A 19,991-nucleotide genomic window follows, 5' to 3' on the forward strand; every position below is an offset into this window, starting at 1 on the left:
CAATCTGTTTTATCAGCAAGATTGTTATGACCTGTATCTTGGGCCGATCTCCTCTATCTCATCCTGTGACTTAGAATGCCTTAACCATCTGGGAATACAGCCCCGTAGGTCTCAGCCTCATTTTACCCAGCCCTTATTCAAGATGGAGTTGCTGTGGTTCAAGCACCTCTGACAACCCTACATGACTTTCTTGTCTTTGCTGTGGCTTCATCTACAGTCAGAGGCCGGTGGGCAGAGGACCAAAAAATAAAATACCTAAATTCTCTATGGTGAAAATCTTGGAGGTGTGTGCATGTAAACAATTCATGCAGCAAGAAGGCAACTCTGACTCATCTCCATTATTGCCTCATTATCTTCAGGAGAAACCCACCCTTCTCAACTCTACTTTGTAATGCTGGAGATTATTCATGCCTCTTGCAAACCACGTTTCTGCTTAAACTCTGCCAATAAAGGGCACTGAAGGGAGACAGCCGACTGGAGGAGGGACTTCCTGTTTGCTTCCTATCTACTTCCTGCTTCTGTGAGCGTCACCATGTCAACGCCTATTTACCTCTCAGTGGCTGTTCCTTTGTGTAGCTGCACTAAATTCAGTTTACAGTAGCTATCAGCAGAGATTTCATTTGCCTCCTGAGAGGTCTGGATCTCAGCCCAGAAGGCCCTCCTGTGAGCTCAGAGGCCTCAGCATTAGTTGAGTGGTCCCCACTCTTCAGATCTATGAGTTTCAGCTTCTTTGGTGTCTCTCCACCCAAAATTTCAATTTAATAATTTTCAATTCCTCCCTTAATTCCCTCAATCTAGAGTGGTAGCTACGTCCAACAATTGCTAGTGCCTTAATAGTGCCCCTTTCCCCAACACTTTATATCTTAACTTTATACCTAATTGAGTTCTTTATATTAAATTTGCCCTGTTCAGGCTGGGCATGGTGGCTCACTCCTGTAATCCCAGCACTTTGGGAGACCGAGGTGGGAGGATCGCTTGAGCCCAGGAATTTGAGATGAGCATGGGCAACATAGCAAGACCTCACCTCTACTAAAAAAAAAAAAAAAAAATTATCTCCGCATGGTGGTGTGTGCCTGTGGTCCCAGCTACTCGGGATGCTAGGGCAGGAGGATGGCTTGAGCTCAGGAGGTCAAGGCTGCATTGAACCGTAATCACGCCACTGCACTCCAGCGTGGGCGACAGAGCCAGACACTTTGTAAAAACAACAAAAAACTTGCTCTGTTCAGATATTTCGTTAGGAATGTTGCTTTTTAGGAGGAGCAGTTGGGGGCCATGTTGGGGAGAGGCTAGCAATGTCAGCAGCTTTGAAGAAGGCATTTTGTAACCTATGCCATGGCCAAAACTACCCCATGGGGCTCTCACTGAAGTCCAACAGCCCATAGTGTAATCCATTCCTTAGACTGCCAACAGCTCTAGACTCATAGACATTAGTGAGGGAGCTCTACAAACTGGAACCCTGTGGGTATTTCTACAACCTACAGATTATTAATAGTCGTGCAAAGACAGGCAAATGGATGTTTTCTGGTGGGGTGCCGGGAGGGAGCAGTTGCATTTGAAGAATGAACTGTTAATTTCATTGATTTGCTTTTTTTAAAGAAAAGTAAAATAACAAAAGAAAAATCCTTGAAGAGTATTTTTATTCCCACCTCTTGTAATGTTCAGGGAACATGAGTGACATTTGGACTCCCAAACAAAAGAAGGCAGGGTCATATCTCTGTGTTTCTGTGGTTCCTTGTTGAGGGAGAAAGGCTCTCAAGTTCTTGCGTGAGCACTGACCGGCTTTTATGAATAGTTCGTGACACAGGTACAAACTGGGCTGTTCTGGCTGAAATATCTGCTTGCCTTCTGGGATATTGCCAGCATTCTTTCCTGCCTCACTCACCTCCCTGAATGACTTGGGCTTGAGAATGTTTCTACATGATTTTTCTGAGCTTGCTGTCTTACCTGAGAGCAGGAAGTCAAAAGGAGAGTGATGGAGCCACATGCTGCCCTCTACTTTGCAGATATTAAAGAGGAGACTGAAACTGTTCCTTGGACATCTTCTGAGTGTCAGAAAATACCTTTTGGAGGGTTAGAAGATCAGAGGACATGGTTGTTCACATTTGCTGCCATGGAACACCGCCAGTCTTCACTTGGAAACAGAATCACACCTTGTGAAGAGATCATCCCTAAGCAGGAGAGAAGCTACTAAAGGTGAGAATTTTCTTCATTTTTCATTTTCCTTCCTCTTAGATTCCCATAAAAGCTATTACTAAAGAGAATACAATCTTGTGTTTAGGAAGAGCTACAACAAGGGAAAATAATCATCGCCTGAAGAATGTGGCACATTTAGTCCCTCTCCTTTTAGGGATTATTTTCTATAATATCTGGTTTTCTTTACTGGTATTCAGTACCCTTTGTTGTATTTATTTTTTCTTTTCTTTTCTTTTTTTTTCCATATTAATCTTAGGATTTCAAGGTACAATATTTTTTCTTTATTTGTCTTTTCTTTTCTTTTCTTTTTTTTTTTTTTTTAAAGGGGCTTCCTGGTCTTCATTGGACAGTGAAATTTGTTTGGGAATCCAAACAAAATATAAAAGAGCTGTAATACTTCCTGTATTGTATTTCAAAGGTAGGTGTGGTTTGCTGGAACAAGCATTAGGCTTGTAGACAAAAACACTGGGAGAGAAGAAAGAGTGAAGAGGAGTCCCGGATTTGCTTCTTAAAACATGTGTGTATTTGGCAAGTTATTTAGCTTCTGTTTTCCTATCTATAAAAGAGGCTTAATAATACGTTTCAGATTGGTTGTGAAGGTCATTAAATGGGACAATGCAAATAAATATTTCTCAAAAAAGGAAATATTTCTCGCCCACAATAGGTACTCATTAAATATTGTATATACACAGCTTGTATGCAAGTATATTTTAAATTTGGATGGATACTCTGAATGATTTCAATGCATTTTTTGGATAATATCTACTTATTTTTCTTCTTTAAGAACATTTTTTGAAAAGTGTGGCTAGCTGTCACATCTGACCAATGAATTATATATGGTGAAAAGCATTCTAATGCTATATAAATTGCCAAAATAGAAGCAAGAAATGTTTTAAAAGGACCTTTAGGTTTCTAGAACCGATGCCAAGAGTCTGAATTTTGTGGATTTTTCTCCCCAGATCTATCAGAAATTCCAGATCCCAGATAAGAGTTACATTCTAGGGTGGTAAGGCATGAGAAGAAGAATGAGGAATGAAGGCTGGGTGGGGACTTGCTCTTACTAATGACACTCCACGGCAGCAGGTGCTCAGTTCTTCCTTTTCTCCTGGGGTGGAGGTGGAGCCAGATCCAGACTTGAGTGTGGTCGGCTAGTTTGTAGGGTCACGTTACAGATCTCCATCAACAAACCAGATGTAAGGGGCTTCTAGGCAGGTCTTTACTGAGGATATTTGTCCAGGTAAGAAATACTTTTTGCCATCAGTTTGGAATTGAACTTGATGTTTCTGGGAATGATTAGTTTGTAACTGGAGGCATTTTGTTCTGTCCAAGGGTGGTGTCCTCCTCCTCCTTCCCTGTGCTCGGTCTCCACCCGTCTCGCATTCTGTGACAATGGTTCAGTGGAAGAGACTCTGCCAGCAGCATTACTTGTGGGCCCTGGGCTGCTATATGCTGCTGGCCACTGTGGCTCTGAAATTTGCTTTCAGATTGAAGTGTGACTCTGACCACTTGGGTCTGGAGTCCAGGGAATCTCAAAGCCAGTACTGTAGGAATGTCTTGTACGATTTCCTGAAACTGCCGGCAAAGAGGTCTATCAACTGTTCAGGGGTCACCCGAGGGGACCAAGAGGCAGTGTTGCAGGCTATTCTGAATAACCTGGAGGTCAAGAAGAAGCGAGAGCCTTTCACAGACACCCACTACCTCTCCCTCACCAGAGACTGTGAGCGCTTCAAGGCCAAAAGGAAGTTCATACAGTTCCCACTGAGCAAAGAAGAGGTGGAGTTCCCTATTGCATACTCTATGGTGATTCACGAGAAGATTGAAAACTTTGAAAGGCTACTGCGAGCTGTGTATGCCCCTCAGAACATATACTGCATCCATGTGGATGAGAAGTCCCCAGAAACTTTCAAAGAGGCAGTCAAAGCAATTATTTCATGCTTCCCAAATGTCTTCATAGCCAGTAAGCTGGTTCGGGTGGTTTATGCCTCCTGGTCCAGGGTGCAAGCTGACCTCAACTGCATGGAAGACTTGCTCCAGAGCTCAGTGCCATGGAAATACTTCCTGAATACGTGTGGGACGGACTTTCCTATAAAGAGCAATGCGGAGATGGTACAGGCTCTCAAGATGTTGAATGGGAGGAATAGCATGGAGACAGAGGTACCTCCTAAGCACAAAGAAACCCGCTGGAAATATCACTTTGAGGTAGTGAGAGACACATTATACCTAACCAACAAGAAGAAGGATCCTCCCCCTTATAATTTAACTATGTTTACAGGGAATGCGTATATTGTGGCTTCCCGAGATTTTGTCCAACATGTTTTGAAGAACCCTAAATCCCAACAACTGATTGAATGGGTAAAAGACACCTATAGCCCTGATGAACACCTCTGGGCCACCCTTCAGCGGGCACGGTGGATGCCTGGCTCTGTTCCCAACCACCCCAAGTACGACATCTCAGACATGACTTCTATTGCCAGGCTGGTCAAGTGGCAGGATCATGAGGGAGACATCAATAAGGGTGCTCCTTATGCTCCCTGCTCTGGAATCCACCAGCGGGCTATCTGTGTTTATGGCACTGGGGACTTGCATTGGATGCTTCAAAACCATCACCTGTTGGCCAACAAGTTTGACCCAAAGGTAGATGATAATGCTCTTCAGTGCTTAGAAGAGTACCTACGTTATAAGGCCATCTACGGGACTGAACTTTGAGACACACTATGAGAGCATTGGTACCTGTGGGGCAACAGCATGTACAAACATTCTCAGAACTTGCTGGGACAGTGTGGGTGGGAGACCAGGGATTTGCAATTCGTGGCATCCTTTAGGATAAGAGGGCTGCTATTAGAGCGTGGGTAAGTAGATCTGTTGCCTTGCAAATTGCTGCCTGGGTGAATGCTGCTTGTTCTCTCACGCCTAACCCTAGTATTTCCTCCACTAACTTTCTCACCAAGTGAGAATGAGAACTGCTGTGATTGGGAGAGTGAAGGAGGGATATGTGGTAGGGCACTTGATTTCAGTTGAATGCCTGCTGGTAGCTTTTCCATTCTGTGGAGCTGCTATTCCTAATAATTCTAGGTTTGGTAGTGTGGAGGAGAACTTTGATGGAAAGAGAGCCTTCCCTTCTGTACTGTGAACTTAAAAATAAATAGCTCCTGATTCAAAGTATTATCTCTACTTTTTGCCTAGTATGCCAGAAATAATATAAATATAAACAGATAAAGTGTGTGAGACTTTTTCTCATAACTATTGATGACATTTAAAATCCCTAGGGGCTGTAAGAGAGTTCTCATTATTCTGAAATGGTCCTGACAAGCTGCATGAATAGCATTTTTTTTTTTTTTTTTTTTTTTGAGACAGAGTCTTGCTCTGTCACCCAGGCTCGACTGCAGTAGTGCAATCTCAGTTCACTGCAACCTCCGCCTCCCGGGTTCAAGTGATTCTCCCACCTCAGCCTCCTGAGTAGCTGGGACTACAGGCATGCAGCACCATGTCTGGCTAAGTTTTGTATTTTTAGTAGAGATGGGGTTTCACCATATTGGCCAGGCTGGTCTCGAACTCCTGACCTTGTGATCTGCCCACCTCGGCCTTCCAAAATGCTGGGATTACAGGTGGGAACTACTGCGCCTGGCCTATGAATAGCAAATTCTAATGAAGACAGGGGAACAGGGCTGGTTCTTCTATTTTAAAAGCCATCCTCATTTTGTTTATATTGCCAAGTTCGTGACTTTTCTGTAAAGGAAAAGGCAGGGTGATTTAACCAGTTTGACCACCTGTATTCTTATAGGAAAATCGCAGCACTAATTCTAATTTTGTCCGCTTCACAGCCAAAGCTTAGCTAATGTTCCATAAAGGAGACAATAGTCATTCAGGTAAGGTAATGTGTAATTTATTATTCAAAGTGGAACATGTTTTTGTAGGGAGAGAGTCTGCACTATTAATAATTGTATTGAGAAATAAAAATAAACTAGGACTATTTAACTAAACCAGGTTGTCTTATTATTCCATGTTTAGGCCTCTTGAGTCAAAACTCTTTTTTTTTGAGACAGGTTCTCACTCTGTTACCCAGGCTGGAGTGCAGTGGCATGATCTTGGCTCACTGAAGCCTCTGCCTCCTGGGTTCAAGTGATTCTCCCACACAAGCCTTGCAAGTAGCTGGGATTATAGATGTGAGCCACCATGCCCAGCTGATTTTTGTGTATTTTTAGTAAAGATGGGGTTTCACCATGTTGGCCAGGTTGGTCTTGAACTCCTGGCCTCAAGTGATCCACCTGCCCCAGCCTCCCAAAGTGCTGGGATTACAGGTGTGAGCCACCTCACCCAGCCCTTTCTGAGTGTTGTCATTCAATTCATCAAGTTTTCTCTCATGATCAACTTTCTCTATGCAAACCCTGTAACTCTGACAGTTATCACTGTGTCTGACACAGTGAGTTTTTTATTTATAAGTTAGTTACTTTTGGCCAGGTGTGGTGGCTCACGCCTGTAATCCCAGCACTTTGGGAGGCCAAGGTTGGCAGATCATTTGAGGTCAGGAGTTCAAGACCAGCCTGGCCAACATGGCGAAACCCCATCTCTACTAAAAATACAAAAAATAGCCAGGCATGGTGGCGAGTGCCTGTAATCCCAGCTACTTGGGAGGCTGAGGCAGGAGAATGGCTTAAACCTGGGAGGCAGAGGTTGCAGTGAGCTGAGATCGTACCACTGCACTCCAGCCTGGGTGACAGAGCGAGACTGAGTCTCAAAAAAAAAAAAAGTTACTTTTTTTTGGTAAGGTTGTACTTCTTAGGTAATGGGCATTGTCGCTACCAATTTGCCTGCATTGTAATAGAGTCCTGTTCACTTTGCTCCCAGCCCCACCACGGAGATGACTGATGACTAGTTATATACACGGTGGATCTGCCCTGAGAGGTCTGTTGCCAGCAGTGGTGATCGATCACGGCCTCCCCCTGCTGGCTGATGTGATGGTCCTTGGTCCTCCTCTGAAGGAGATAGAAGGGGCACACTGCCACCGTGGGAAGTAGGCAGAAAAACCTCCCTGGGTGCAGATTCTCTGAGAAAAGAACTTTGGCCTCATAGTTAACTTACTCTAAAAGCTTTCATGTGAAATAATTTATAATTTTTCATATAAATAAAAAGATGTGAACTTGTCATTTTTTGGGGGATAAGTTACTGAAATTTTTCAACCATTGAAATTTTCTCTAGAAATATATTGAGGTGCATAGGAAGTGCTGTTTATTTAATAACACAGGGTCTTCATATCAGAGGGGTCGAATTTAGCCCTCATTTGTTTAGTGTATTATAGAAATCATACACCAACACATCTGTTGATTTTTCTCTTCCCTCTGAGTCATATCTGTTTCTTTAACCTTTCTCTGGTAAGGAAAAATCTCATAAATTAATTGAACAACTGTGTTTGTATTACCTCTCAAGGTTTGGATTTCCTCCTTATTTTTTATTTGTGGGCTATTGGTGAGCATTGTTTTAATAACTGCATTTTTGTTGTACACTCTGCTCATTGTAATTTTTGTCTTTCTCTTGGTTGAGTGAAAAAAATTTTTTTTTTTTTGGAAATGGGGGTCTCACTCTGTTGCCCGGGCTGGAGTGCAGTGCTACAGTCATGGCTCACCACAGCCTCGACCTCCTGGGCTCAAGCGATCCTTCCACCTCAGCCACCTGAGTAGCTGGGACTACAGGCACGTTCAGGGAGTCTGAGGCTGCAGTGAACTATGATCATTGTGCCACTGCATTCCAGCTTAAGTGACAGAGAGAGACCCTGTCTCAAAAAGCAAAAACAAAAAACCCACAAAAGGGTTGACAGGGAATCCCTCAACAAAAAGGTGATGTTCAATTAAAGGTCTGAATGAAGGCCAGGCACAATGGCTCACACCTGTAGTCCCAGCACTTTGGGAGGCTGAGGCGGGAGGATTGCTTGAGCCCAGGAGGTTTACCTGGGTTCAGTCAATCCTCCCGCCTCAGCCTCCTGAGTAGCTGGGACTATAGGCATATGCCACCATGCCAAGCTTGAAAATTTCTCAAGAAAGAAGGAGAAGGCCGTTGATAACCTTGTTTGGGAACATGTGACATAATTCAGTTGGGGAGGTCAAATACTTTGATTAAAACTGGAAAGAACATTGGGGCTAGGTGTGGTGGTTCACACCTGTAATCCTAGCCCTTTAGGAGGCTGAGGTGGGAGGATTACTTGAGCTCAGAAGTTTGAGGATGCAGTGAGCCATGATCATGCTACTGCACTGCAAACTGGGCATGAGAGCAGGATTCTGACTGTTAAAAAAAAAAAAAAAAAAAAAAAGAATATTGGGAAAGATACTAAGAAGAGTTAAAAAAAAAATGAATAATTAAATACCTTGCCTGCTTGTCTGCTTTAAGTACATTACTTGACCCAAAGATCAGTTTTTCTATTTTTTAAAAATGCTTCTTACTTTTTAAAGATGAGATCTCACTACGTTGCCTAGCCTGGTTTTGAACTCCTGGGCTCAAGCAATCTTCTTTCCTCAGCCTCCTCAGTAGCTGGGATTACAAGCAGGTGCCACTGCACCTGTCCCCAAGAATCTGATCTTACTGCTTCCATTTAGTTTTTTTTTTTTTTTTGAGACGAGTTTTGCTTTTCTTGCCCAGGCTGGAGTACAATGGCGTGATCTTGGCTCACTGCAACCTCCACCTCTGGGGTTCAAGTGATTCTCTTGTCTCAGTCTCCCAAGTAGCTGGGATTACAGGTGCCTGCCACCATGCTTGGCTAATTTTTGTATTTTTTAGTATAGATAGGGTTTCACTGTGTTGGCCAGGCTGGTCTCGAACTTGTGACCTCAGGCGATCCACCCGTCTTGGCTTCCCAAAGTGCTGGGATTACAGGTGTGAGCCACTGTGCCTGGCCCATTTAGTCTTTTATTACAAAGATGAATAAGATATGGTTCCTGCCTCTATGAAGCTTGAATGTACTGGCAGTCAGTGAGATAACTTCTTCATCTCACAACTATTAAGCTCTTACTCTTTACCAGGAATTGTTTTTGGCACTGGGGATACATCAGTGAAAACACAGACAAAAATTCCAACACTTGTGTTGTTTGCATACTAGTGGGAAACAGACTGTAAATTATTATAAGGAAACAAATGATAGAGATCAAAGGAGGTGATGGAGAACTTGGGAGGATGGAGTAGAAAGGGAAGATACTTAAAATTTTAAATAGGGTGGTCTGGGCTGGGTGTGGAGGCTCACATCTGTAATCCCAGCACCTTGGAAGGCTGAGGCAGGAGGAAAGCTTGAGCTGTGGAGTTAGAGGCTGTAGTGAACTATGAACATCGTGCTACTGCCTTCCAGCTTGAGCGACAAGGTGAGACCTTGTCTCAAAACAAAAAAACAAAACAAAAACCCACAAAACCGAAACACACACACACACACACACACACACACGGACAGGAAATCCCTCAATGAAAAGGTGATGTTCAAGTAAAGATCTGAAGGAAGGCCAGGCATGGTGGCTCACGCCTGTAATCCCAGCACTTCGGGAAGCCAGGGAGGAAGGATTGCTTGAGCCCAGGTGTTCGAGACCAGCCTAGGTAACATGGCAAAATCCTGTCTCTACAAAAAATAGAAATATTAGCCAGGCGTGGTGGTGCACACCTGTAGTTCCAGCTACTTGGTTGACTGAGGCAGGAGGATTACTTGGGCTTTGGAGTCGAGGATGCAGTGAGCAATAATTGTACCACTCACTATACTTCAGCCTGGGTGACAGAGCAAGACCCCATTTCAAGGAAAAATAAAAACATCTGAGGAGATGAGGGAATGATCCATGAGGATTAAGGGGGAAGAGCACATTCTAAGCCAAGAGGAGAGACTTGCAAGGCCCTGAAGCAGGAACCCACCTGCCATGTTTCAGGAACAGCGAGGAAGCTATTGTAAGTGGATTAAAGGAGGGGAAGAGGAGGAGTTAAGAGGGGGCATACAGAAGAGGCCAGTAGAGGCTTTTTTAAGCTATTGTATGGAATTTGTCTTCTCCTTTAAGTGAACTAGGCCATTGTAGGGGTTTCTGAGCAGAGAAATCACATTTTAATAGGATGACTCTAGCCTGCTACATTGAGAACAGACTGGCTTGGGGGCGAGGGTAGAGCAGGGAGGCCAGTTAGGAGACTATAGCGATAATCCAGGCACTATGCAATAGTGGCTTGGACCAAAGCTGTAGTAGTAGAAGTGGTGAAAGTGGCCAGATTCTGGAATTTTTTGTACAGGCTGGAGTGCAGTGGCATGATCTCAGCTCACCACAGCCTCGACCTCATGGGCTCAAGTGATCCTCCTGCCTCAGACCCCCAAGTGGCTGGGACTACAGGTGCATGCCAGCATGCCCGGCTAACTTTGGTATGTTTTGTAAAGGTGGGGTTTCACCATGTTGCCCAGGCTGGCCTTGAACTCCTGGACTCAAGCGATCCCCCATCTCAGCCTCCTAAAGTGCTGGGATTACAGACGTGAGCCATCGCATCCAGCCTGGAAGTATTTTGAAGGTTCAGTGTGAGGATTTGCTGATAGATTGAGTTTGAGAGAAATAGAGGAGTAAATAACTCCAAGGGTTTTATCTTGTTAGAAGGATGGTGTTGCCACTAACTAAGATGGGAAGCCTGTGAAAGACTGGTTTTTCAGGGAAGGTCAGGACTTTGTGAACATATAAAACTGCAGATGGCCATTAGAAATCCAGGCAGAGATGTTGAAGAGATGAATGTATACAGAAGTCTGAATTCGGGAGAGAGATCTGGATTGGAGATACTTACCTGGTGTTTAACAGCTTACAGATTGTGTAAAGTCATGAAATGGATAAGAGCCTTAAAAGAGAGGAAATGGAATAGAGGCTACCAAGTGAATTCCAGGTTCCAAAATGCAGAGGGCAGGGACACAAGGAGAAACCAGCAAAAGAGAGTAGGAAAGAAGCAACTAGAGTGGTAGAGGGAAAATGGGGTGAGTGTGATGTTCTGGCAGCAAACAGGAAAAAGTGTTTCAGGAAAGAGAGAGCTGATGATCGCACCAAAAGCTGCTGAGACTCGCATATGATGAGGAGGAAGTGACTATTGGATTTAACAAAGTGGAGGTGACCTTGATAAGATCAGTTTTTGCGGAGTGTGGAGGTGAGCACTTGATTGGAGTTGGTTCAGGGAGAATGTTAGAGCAAAAGTGGATTCAGCAAGTATAGATAAATCTTTTGAGAAGTTTTACTTTAAGCCAAGAGAAGCAGAAAAAAAGTACAGTAACTGGTTAAGAGAAGGTTATCTTGAAAATGTATAAAGTGATAACCTGTTTGTATATTGATGGGAAAGATCTAGTCAAGAGGAAAAAACGTAGGAATGAGTTGGGAGGCTTGTCAGAATGACATCTTTGGAAAGAAAAGAGGGATGATAATTTAAGGGCCCAAGAAGAAAGGCTTGTCTTTGATGGAAGTGTGAACAGTTCACCCGCAGTAACAGGAGTGAAGGCAGCGTGGATGGACTCAGCTGTAGTAGATGGGTGGATGTTGTGGATCTGTGGGATTCTCTCATTGTGTCGCTTAGGCTGGAGTACAGTGGCACGATCATGGCTCACTGCAGCCTCAATCTCCTGGGCTCAAGCAATCCTCCCACCTCATCCTCTTAAGTAGATGGGACTACAGACAAGCACTATGATGCCTTGCTAATCTTAAAAATTGTTTGTAGAGATGGGGTTTTGCCATGTTGCCCAGGCTAGTCTTGAACTCCTGGCCTCAAGCAATCCTCCTCCCTCAGCCTCCCAAAGTGCTGGGATTACAGATGTGAACCACCGTATCCAGCCTCTTTTTCAACTAACATCTGAGGTATAATATCCATATGCAAAAATACAAAAATTCCAAATATCTAACTCAAGAATTTTTACAAAGTGAGCACACCTGTGTAACTAGAACCCTGGTCAAGAAAGAGAACATTCCCAGCAACCCAGAGTAAATTGTGTTCAAAAATAACTGTTGTTCTCACTTCTAACATCAGAGATTATTTTGCCTGTTTCTGAATTTTATATAAGTACTATGTTCTCTTTTGTTTATGGCTCCTTAAACTCTACATTATGTTTACAGGATTCATCTATGTTGTATGTAGCAGTTCAGTGATTTGGGAAACTCAACAATATGTTTACAAGATTCATCTATGTTGTTTGTAGCAGTTCAGTGATTCTCACTGCTATGCAATACTCCATTGTATGAATATACCATAGTTGATCCATTCTATTGATGGACATTTGGGTTGTTTCCAACTTTTGTCCATTATAAATTATGCTCCTATGGACCTTCTTGAACATGTTTTGTAGTAAACATAGAGTTATCGTGAATTTGGTTCCAGGCCACCGAGTAAAGCAAAATTTGCAATACAGCAAGTCAGACAAATTTTTAGATTTCCCAGTGTATATAAAAGTTATGTTTACACTGTATCTGTGCAATGGCATTATGTCTAAAAACACAATGTATATGCATTATTTTAAAAACACTATTGGGCAACCAGTGCAAAAAAATACTTTATTGCTAAAAAAATGTTAATAATCTGAGCCTTCAGTGAGTCATAATCTTTTTGCTGATGTAGGTCTTTTCTCAATGTTGATGGCTGCTGACTGGTCAAGCGTGGTGGTTGCTGAAGGTGGGGGCGCTGTGGCAATTTTAAAAATAAGACAGCAGTGAAGTTTGTCACATTGATTGACTCTTCCTTTCATGAAAGATTTCTCTGTAGCATGCCATGCTGTTTGATAACATTTTACTCACAGGAGAACTTCCAAAATTAGAGTCAATTCTCTCATACCCTAGTGCTGCTTTATCAACTAAGTTTATGTAATATTCTAAATCCTTTGTTGTCATTTCAACAATGTTCATAGCATCCTTGCCATGAGTGGATTTCATCTCAAGAAACCACTTTCTTCCTTGTGTGTGTGTTTTTTTTTTTTTGGGAGACAAAGTCTTGATCTGTCGCCCAAGCTGGAGGGCAGTGGCATGATCTTGGCTCACTGCAACCTCGGCCTCCCACGTTCAAGTGATTCTTCCACCTCAGCCGCCTGAGTAGCTGGAATTACAGGCGCACACCACCACACCTGGCTAATTTTTATATTTTTAGTAGAGATGGGGTTTCGCCATGTTGGCCAGTCTGGTCTCAAACTCCTAACCTCAAGTGATCCACCTGCCTTGGCCTCCCAAAGTACTGGGATTACAGGCGTGAGCCACCATGCCTGGCCAAGAAACCACTTTCTTTGTTCATCTATAAGAAGCAACTCCTCATTTGTTCCAATTTATCATGAGATAAAATTCTAGTTCTCTTGCTGTTTCTACCACATCTACAGTTACTTCCTCCATTGAAGTTTTTTTTTGTTTGTTTGTTTGTTTGTTTGTTTTTTTTTTTTGACGGAGTCTCACTTTTGTCACCCAGGCTGGAGTGCAGTGGTGTGATATTGGCCCACTGTAACCTCCACCTCCTGGGTTCAAGCAATTCTGTTTCAGCTTCCCGAGTAGCTGGGACTACAGGTGCACGCCACCACGCCCAGCTAATTTTTGTATTTTCAGTAGAGATGGGGTTTCACCACATTCGTCAGGCTGGTCTTGAACTCCTGACCTCAGGCGATCCACCTGCCTCAGCTTCCCAAAGTGCTGGGATTACAGGTGTGAGTCATGCGCCTGGCCTCCACTGAAGTCTTGAACCCCAAAAAGTCATCTATGAGAGTTGGAATCAACTTCCTCCAAATTCCTGCTAATGTTGATACTTTGGCCTCCACACCATGAATCACAAGTGTTCTCAAAGGCATTTAAAATAGTGAAACCTTTCCAGAAGGTTTTTCTTTTTTTCTTTCTTTTTTTTTTTTTTTTTTTTTTTTTGAGACGGAGTCTCACTCTGTCGCCCAGGCTGGAGTGCAGTGGCACGATCTCGGGTCATTGCAACCTCTGACTCCTGGGCTTAAGCAATTCTCCTGTTTCAGCCTCCCGAGTAGCTGAGACTACAGACACACGCCACTATGCCTGGCTAATTTTTGTATTTTCAGTAGAGATGGGGTTTTACCATATTGAGTCTGGTCTGGAACTCCACACCCCAGGTGATCCACTTACCTTGGCCTCCCAAAGTGCTGGGATTACAGGCGTGAGCCACCGTGGCTGGCCTCCAGAAGGTTTTTGTTTTTCCTTTTTTTTTTTTTTCTTTGAGATAGAGTCTCACTCTGTCAACCAGGCTGGAGTGCAGTGGCGTGATCTTGGCTCACTGCAACCTCTGCCTCCTGGGTTCAAGCATTTCTCCTGCCTCAGTCTCCTGAGTAGCTGGGATTACAGGCATGCGCCACCATGCCCGGCAAATTTTTGTATTTTTAGTAGAGACAGGGTTTCACCGTGTTGGCCAGGCTGGTCTTGAACTCTTCAGCTCAGGCAGTCTACCTGCCTTGGCCTCCCAAAGTGCTGGGATTACATGCGTGAGCCACCATGCGTGACCTAGAAGATTTTTCAATGGACTTGGCTCAGATTCATCAGAGGAATCACTATCTATGACAGTTAAAGCCTTATGAAATGTTTTTCTTAAATAATAAGACTTGAAAGTTCAACTTACTCCTTGATACATGGGCTGCAGAATGGATGTTCTTAGAAACCGTGAAAACAACATGAATTTTCTTGTACATCTCTATCAGAGCTTGAGTGACTAGGTATGTTATCAACAAGCAGTAATATTTTTAAGAATATTTTTTTCCCCCCTGAGCAGTAGTTCTCAAAAATGGGCTTAAAATATTCAGTTATCCATGTTGTGAGCAGATGTGCTGTCATCCAGGCTTAATTCTTAAGGGTCCTAGGATTTTCAGCATGGTAATGAACACTGGCTTCAACTTAAAGTCACTTGCTGCATTAGCCCCTAACAAGAGAGTCAGCCTGTGCTTTGAAGCCAGGCATTGATTTGTCCTCTGCAGTTACAAAAGCCCTAGAAGGCATCTTCCAATGGAAGGATGTTTGCTCTACAAGGAAAATCTGTTGTTGAGTGTAGCCATTTCCACCAATGATCTTAGCTAGATCTTCTGGATAACTTACTGGAGCTTCTACATCAGCACTTACCGCTCCATCTTGCATTTTTATGTTCTGAAGATGGCATCTTTCCTTAAACCTCAGAAATCAACCTCTCCTAGCTCTAAACTTTTCTTCTGCAGCTTCCTCACCTCTCTCAGCCTTCACAGAATTGAAGAATATTAGGACCATGTCTGGATTAAGCTTTGATTTAAGGGAATGTTGTGGCTGGTTGGATTAGGCTTTGGTTTAAGGGAATGTTGTGGCTGGTTGGATTAGGCTTTGGTTTAAGGGAATGTTGTGGCTGGTTGGATTAGGCTTTGGTTTACGGGAATGTTGTGGCTGGTTTGATCTTCTGTCTAGAGCATTCAAACTTTCTCCATATTGGCAAAAAGGCTATTTCAATTTCTTATTCATGCATTCAGTGAAGTAGCACTTTTTTTTTTTAGGGGTTCTGCAAACGGAGTAAGAAGTAGCACTTTTATTTTCTTCAAGAATTTTTCCATTGTGTTTATAACTTGGCTGACTTTGACACAAGAGGCCTAGCTTTTGACATGCCTTCCTCTCTAAGCTTGATCATTTCTAGCTTTTTTTTTTTTTAAAAAAAAAAAGACAGTAGTTTTACTCTGTCACCCAGGCTGGAGTGCACTGGCGCCATCATGGCTTACTGCAGCCTTGACCTCCAGAGCTTGGATTATTTTCCCACCTCAGCTTCCCAAGTAGCTAGGACTACAGGTGCCTGCCACCATGCCCAGCCAATTTTTTGTATTATTATTATCTTTTAATAGAGATAGGGTTTTGCCATGTTGCACAGGCTGGTCTTGAGCTCTTGGGCTCAAGGGATCCTCCTGCCTCAGCCTTCCAAAGTGTTGGAATTACAGGTATGAGCCATTGCGCCTGGCCAATTCTTTCAATTCTTTTGGGTATATACCCAAAACTGGAATTGCTGGATCATTTGGTAAATCTGTATATATACACACACATATATACATATATATACATATATATGTACATATATATATATATTTTTTGAGATGGAGTCTTGCTCCATTGCCCAGGCTGGAGTACTGTGGCACAGGTATAGCTCACTGTAGCCTCGAACTCCTGGGCTCAAGCAATCCTCCTGCCTTGGCCACCCAAGTAGCTGGGACTACAGGTGCATGCCACCACACCTGGCTAATTTTTTTTTTTTTTGGTGGAGACAGGAGTCTCTATGTTGCCCAGGCTGGTCTCTTACTAGTGGCCTCAAGCAATCCTCCCGCCTCAGCCTCCCAAAGTGCTGGGATTACAAGTGTGACCAGACATGCCTGGTTGGTAATTCTGTTTTTAATTTTTTGAGGAACCATCATACTGTTTTCCTTAGTTGTGCCAGTTTTACATTCTCACCAGTACCGTACAAGAATTCCAATGTCTATATTCTCACCGACACTTGTTATTTTTTTTCCCTGCTAGTAGCCATCCTTATGGGTGTGACGTGGCCCTCAGTATTTTTAAGATTTTATTTCATTGTCTTCTAGCTGCATAGCTGTTAACAAGTAGTCTTTGGAAATCATTATCTTTGTTTTTGTGGGTATCAAGTGTCCCTTACCTCTGACTGCTTTTAAATTTTCCCTTTATCACTGTTTTTCAGCAATTAGATTTTGATGTATTGTGGTTATCCTGCTTGGAGTTAAGCTTCTTCATTGTTGGTTTATAGTTTTCATCAAATTTGGAAAAATTTGGCCACTGTCTCCTTTACTTCATTTTTCTGTTCTCTCTTCCATATATAGCCACTCGATATTATTCCAAAAATCTCTGAGGTTTGATTCCTTTTTTTCCCCTGGTTATATTCTCTTTGTGCTGTATTTTAGATAAAATTTTTCTTCAATTTCACTGATCTTCTTTAGTATCTAGTCTGCTATTCAGTTAAAATTTCTTTTCATATATTGTATCTTTCATCTCTAGAAGTTCTGCTTTTTAAAAAAATCTTTCATTTTTCTCATTAAGTACTTGTATTAATACAAAAATGGCAGTTTTAACATCCTTGTCTGCTAGCTCTATCACCCCTGTCATTTCTGTGTCTGTTCCTGTTCATTATTTTTTGTCCTCATTATGGTTACATTTTCCTGCTGCTTAGCATGTCTAGTAATTTTTCTGTTAGATGCAGGACCTTGTAAATCTTAAGTTATTGAGGACATGGACTTTGTTTACTTGTGTTGGGCTTTGTTTTGGCAACTATTTGTGGAACAGTATGATCCCCCTTGAGTCTGCTTTTCTGCTTTGCTAGGGTGACTTTAAGTCAAGCAGCCTTCATTCAAGGGATATTTGATGCCTGCTACCAAGGCATGACCCTGGGGTTTCTAATGTCTTGGGTGATTACAGAGGACTCTTCCCTCTGACATCCCCCATTGTGAGCTTTGGGAATTGCTGTTGCCAACTCCCCACTCTTAGCTTGGCCTAGTGAAGTGTCACTGCTTCTATGCAGCCGTAAGGACTCGAGGGGACCACGGTATAGATTCCTGGAGGTTTTTTTCTTCCTCCATAGTGTTCTCCTTTCTGGAAATGTGCTTGCAGCTTCAGCTATCTCACCTTTGCTCAACTTCGCAAGACTGCCCGGTTCTGTTTGTGTTTCCTTTCCCTGTGCCTGCAGCTTGGCTATTGCCTCCATGAAGAGAGCTGGGATGATTACAGGGTTCATCCTATTTTTTTTCTTTCTTAGGGATTACAGTCCTGTCATAGCTGCCTGTGGTCCAATATGTGGAAAACATTTGTTTCGTATACTTAATTTACTTTTCTAGTTGTTTATAGAAGGAAGTTAAGTCCCATCCTTCTTACTCTGGCATGACTAAATGTGGAAGTCTGCAGATAGAGTATTCATATCAGGGAATAGAGTGAGTAGAAGCAGGAAGGAGAAATTCACAAAGTTTCTGTGTCCATCCCTTAACCTGGCCAAAGAATCAGTGCTGCCCATGTGTCTCCAGCAGTGGAAAGAATACCTTCACATATGTGCCTACAGGCAAAAGAACCAGTTTTGAAGCCGATTTCTCTTGAATAGAATTTCAGGAAGTTCACAGAATCAGATAATAAGAGTTGGGATATTCAAGAGAAAGTTCCGTTGACCATATTTCTACACAACGCTCTTTTGAGCTAATTCCCACTAAATAGTTTGCTGTGTGTTGCCAAGTTCCTGTACCTCTTATTAGGTAAAATGCTTTGCCCTAAACCCCTTGCAGATTCTGCCTGTCTATGTACTAGAAAAATAAGATTCCATTCTTATTACAGCATGCAAAAAGTAGATGAATGAATATTCATCAAATTAGAGAAGATTTTAGGATGGACTGACAAAAGCTACAAATTAATTCTGGAGGCTCCCTAAGGAGATGGCAAATAATCATCCAGAGCAGCTGAAACTGTTACGAGACCTTACTATCCATGTTGTCTTACTATTATGGCTTGTAGAGGACCTACATGCTGTGATAGTAAGACAACATTGGACAAAGAAAACAAGCCTCAAATATAATATTTTAGGCCAAGTGCTGCACATTGCAGGCATTGATTTAAAAAATTCTTAGAATTGGCCGGGCATGGTGGCTCATGCCTGTAATCCCAGCACTTTGGGAGGCCGAGGCGGGCAGATCATCTAAGGTCAGGACTTCAAGACCAGCCTGACCAACATGGTGAAACCTTGTCTCTACTAAAAATAACAAAATTAGCCGGGTGTGGTGGCACATGCTTGTAATCCCAGCTACTTGGGAGGCTGAGGCAGGAGAATTGCTTGAACCCGAGAGGCAGAGGTTGCAGTGAGCCGTGATCGCACCATTGCACTCCAGCCTGGGCGACAAAGCGAAACTCCCGTCTCAAAAAAAAAAAAAAAATCTTAATAATTTTATTTTTTTGAGATGGGATTCTCGGTCTGTCACCCAGGCTGAAGTGCAATGGTGCCATCTTGGCTCACTGGAACCTCTTGGGTTCAAGCGATTTTTGTGCCTCAGCCTCCCAAGTAGCTGGGATTACAGGTGCCCATCCAGCTAATTTTTTGTATTTTTAATAGAGACAGGGTTTCACCATGTTTGCCAGGCTGGTCTTGAACTCCTGACCTCAAGTGATCCACCTGCATTGGCCTTCCAAAGTGCTGAGATTACAGATGTGAACCACCATGCCCGGCTGAAAATTTTAAACATATATTCAAATAACAAGATGGGTATAATGAATTTCATTTACTTATTAACTGAGCTTCAACAACTATCAATGCATAGTCCATTTTGTGTTACTGAAATCCATCCCCTTGCCCAATTATTTTTGAAGTGCTAAATGCCATTTCATTAAAAATGTTAGTAGTAAGCATTGATCTTTAATCCATTGAGTTCTCACTTAACTGCATATAGTGTGCATGTGGGTCAGTAGTAGTAGGGACTTACTTATTTTATTATTTTTTGAGACGGAGTCTTGCTCTGTCACCCAGACTGGAGTACAGTGGCACGATCTCAGCTTACTGCAAACTCCGCCTCTTGGGTTCAAGCGATTCTCTTGCCTCAGCCTCCTGAGTAGCTGGGATTACAGGTGCATGCCACCACGCCTGGTTAATTTTTGTATTTTTAGTAGAGACGGGGTTTCACCATGTTGGTCAGGCTGGTCTTGAACTCCTGACCTCGTGATCCACCCACCTCAGCCTCCCAAAGTGCTGGTATTACAGGAGTGAGCCACTGTGCTGGCCTAGCAGGGACTTATTTAAAGGTGCTTAAATAACTAACAATGCTATAAATGACAGCTTTTATTTTCATGTAGTCTAATTTTATAATTGGGGGGTTTTACACT

General features: G+C 42.9%; 1 protein-coding gene across 5 annotated transcripts; it reads left to right on the forward strand.

Moving 5' to 3' along the window:
* The first annotated feature begins 435 nt into the window (after positions 1–435).
* On the forward strand, positions 436–7,325 carry GCNT3 (glucosaminyl (N-acetyl) transferase 3, mucin type). Of its 5 annotated transcripts, XR_008494180.1 has the most exons (5): positions 436–687; positions 2,004–2,193; positions 2,519–2,611; positions 3,523–5,042; positions 7,039–7,325. XR_008494180.1 is itself a non-coding variant. In XM_054451443.1 (4 exons), the coding sequence occupies exon 4, from the start codon at positions 3,583–3,585 to the stop codon at positions 4,897–4,899; it is 1,317 nt and encodes a 438-aa protein (XP_054307418.1). In that variant the 5' UTR covers positions 436–1,804; positions 2,004–2,193; positions 2,519–2,611; positions 3,523–3,582; the 3' UTR covers positions 4,900–5,527. The 5 variants fall into 5 exon arrangements, 4 of the variants coding, with proteins under 4 accessions (XP_054307418.1, XP_054307416.1, XP_054307417.1 ...); XM_054451443.1 differs by lacking the exon at positions 7,039–7,325 and having other exon boundaries at positions 436–1,804; positions 3,523–5,527; XM_054451441.2 differs by lacking the exons at positions 436–687; positions 7,039–7,325 and having other exon boundaries at positions 1,143–2,193; positions 3,523–5,527.
* The last annotated feature ends 12,666 nt before the right edge of the window (positions 7,326–19,991 follow it).

This window comes from Pongo pygmaeus, chromosome 16 (assembly GCF_028885625.2).
Source record: "Pongo pygmaeus isolate AG05252 chromosome 16, NHGRI_mPonPyg2-v2.0_pri, whole genome shotgun sequence".
Lineage (NCBI taxonomy): Eukaryota > Metazoa > Chordata > Mammalia > Primates > Hominidae > Pongo > Pongo pygmaeus.

Excerpts from the sequence above, each read along its gene's own strand:
- GCNT3 (XM_054451443.1), top strand. The coding sequence starts at position 3,583 with ATGGTTCAGTGGAAGAGACTCTGCCAGCAGCATTACTTGTGGGCCCTG.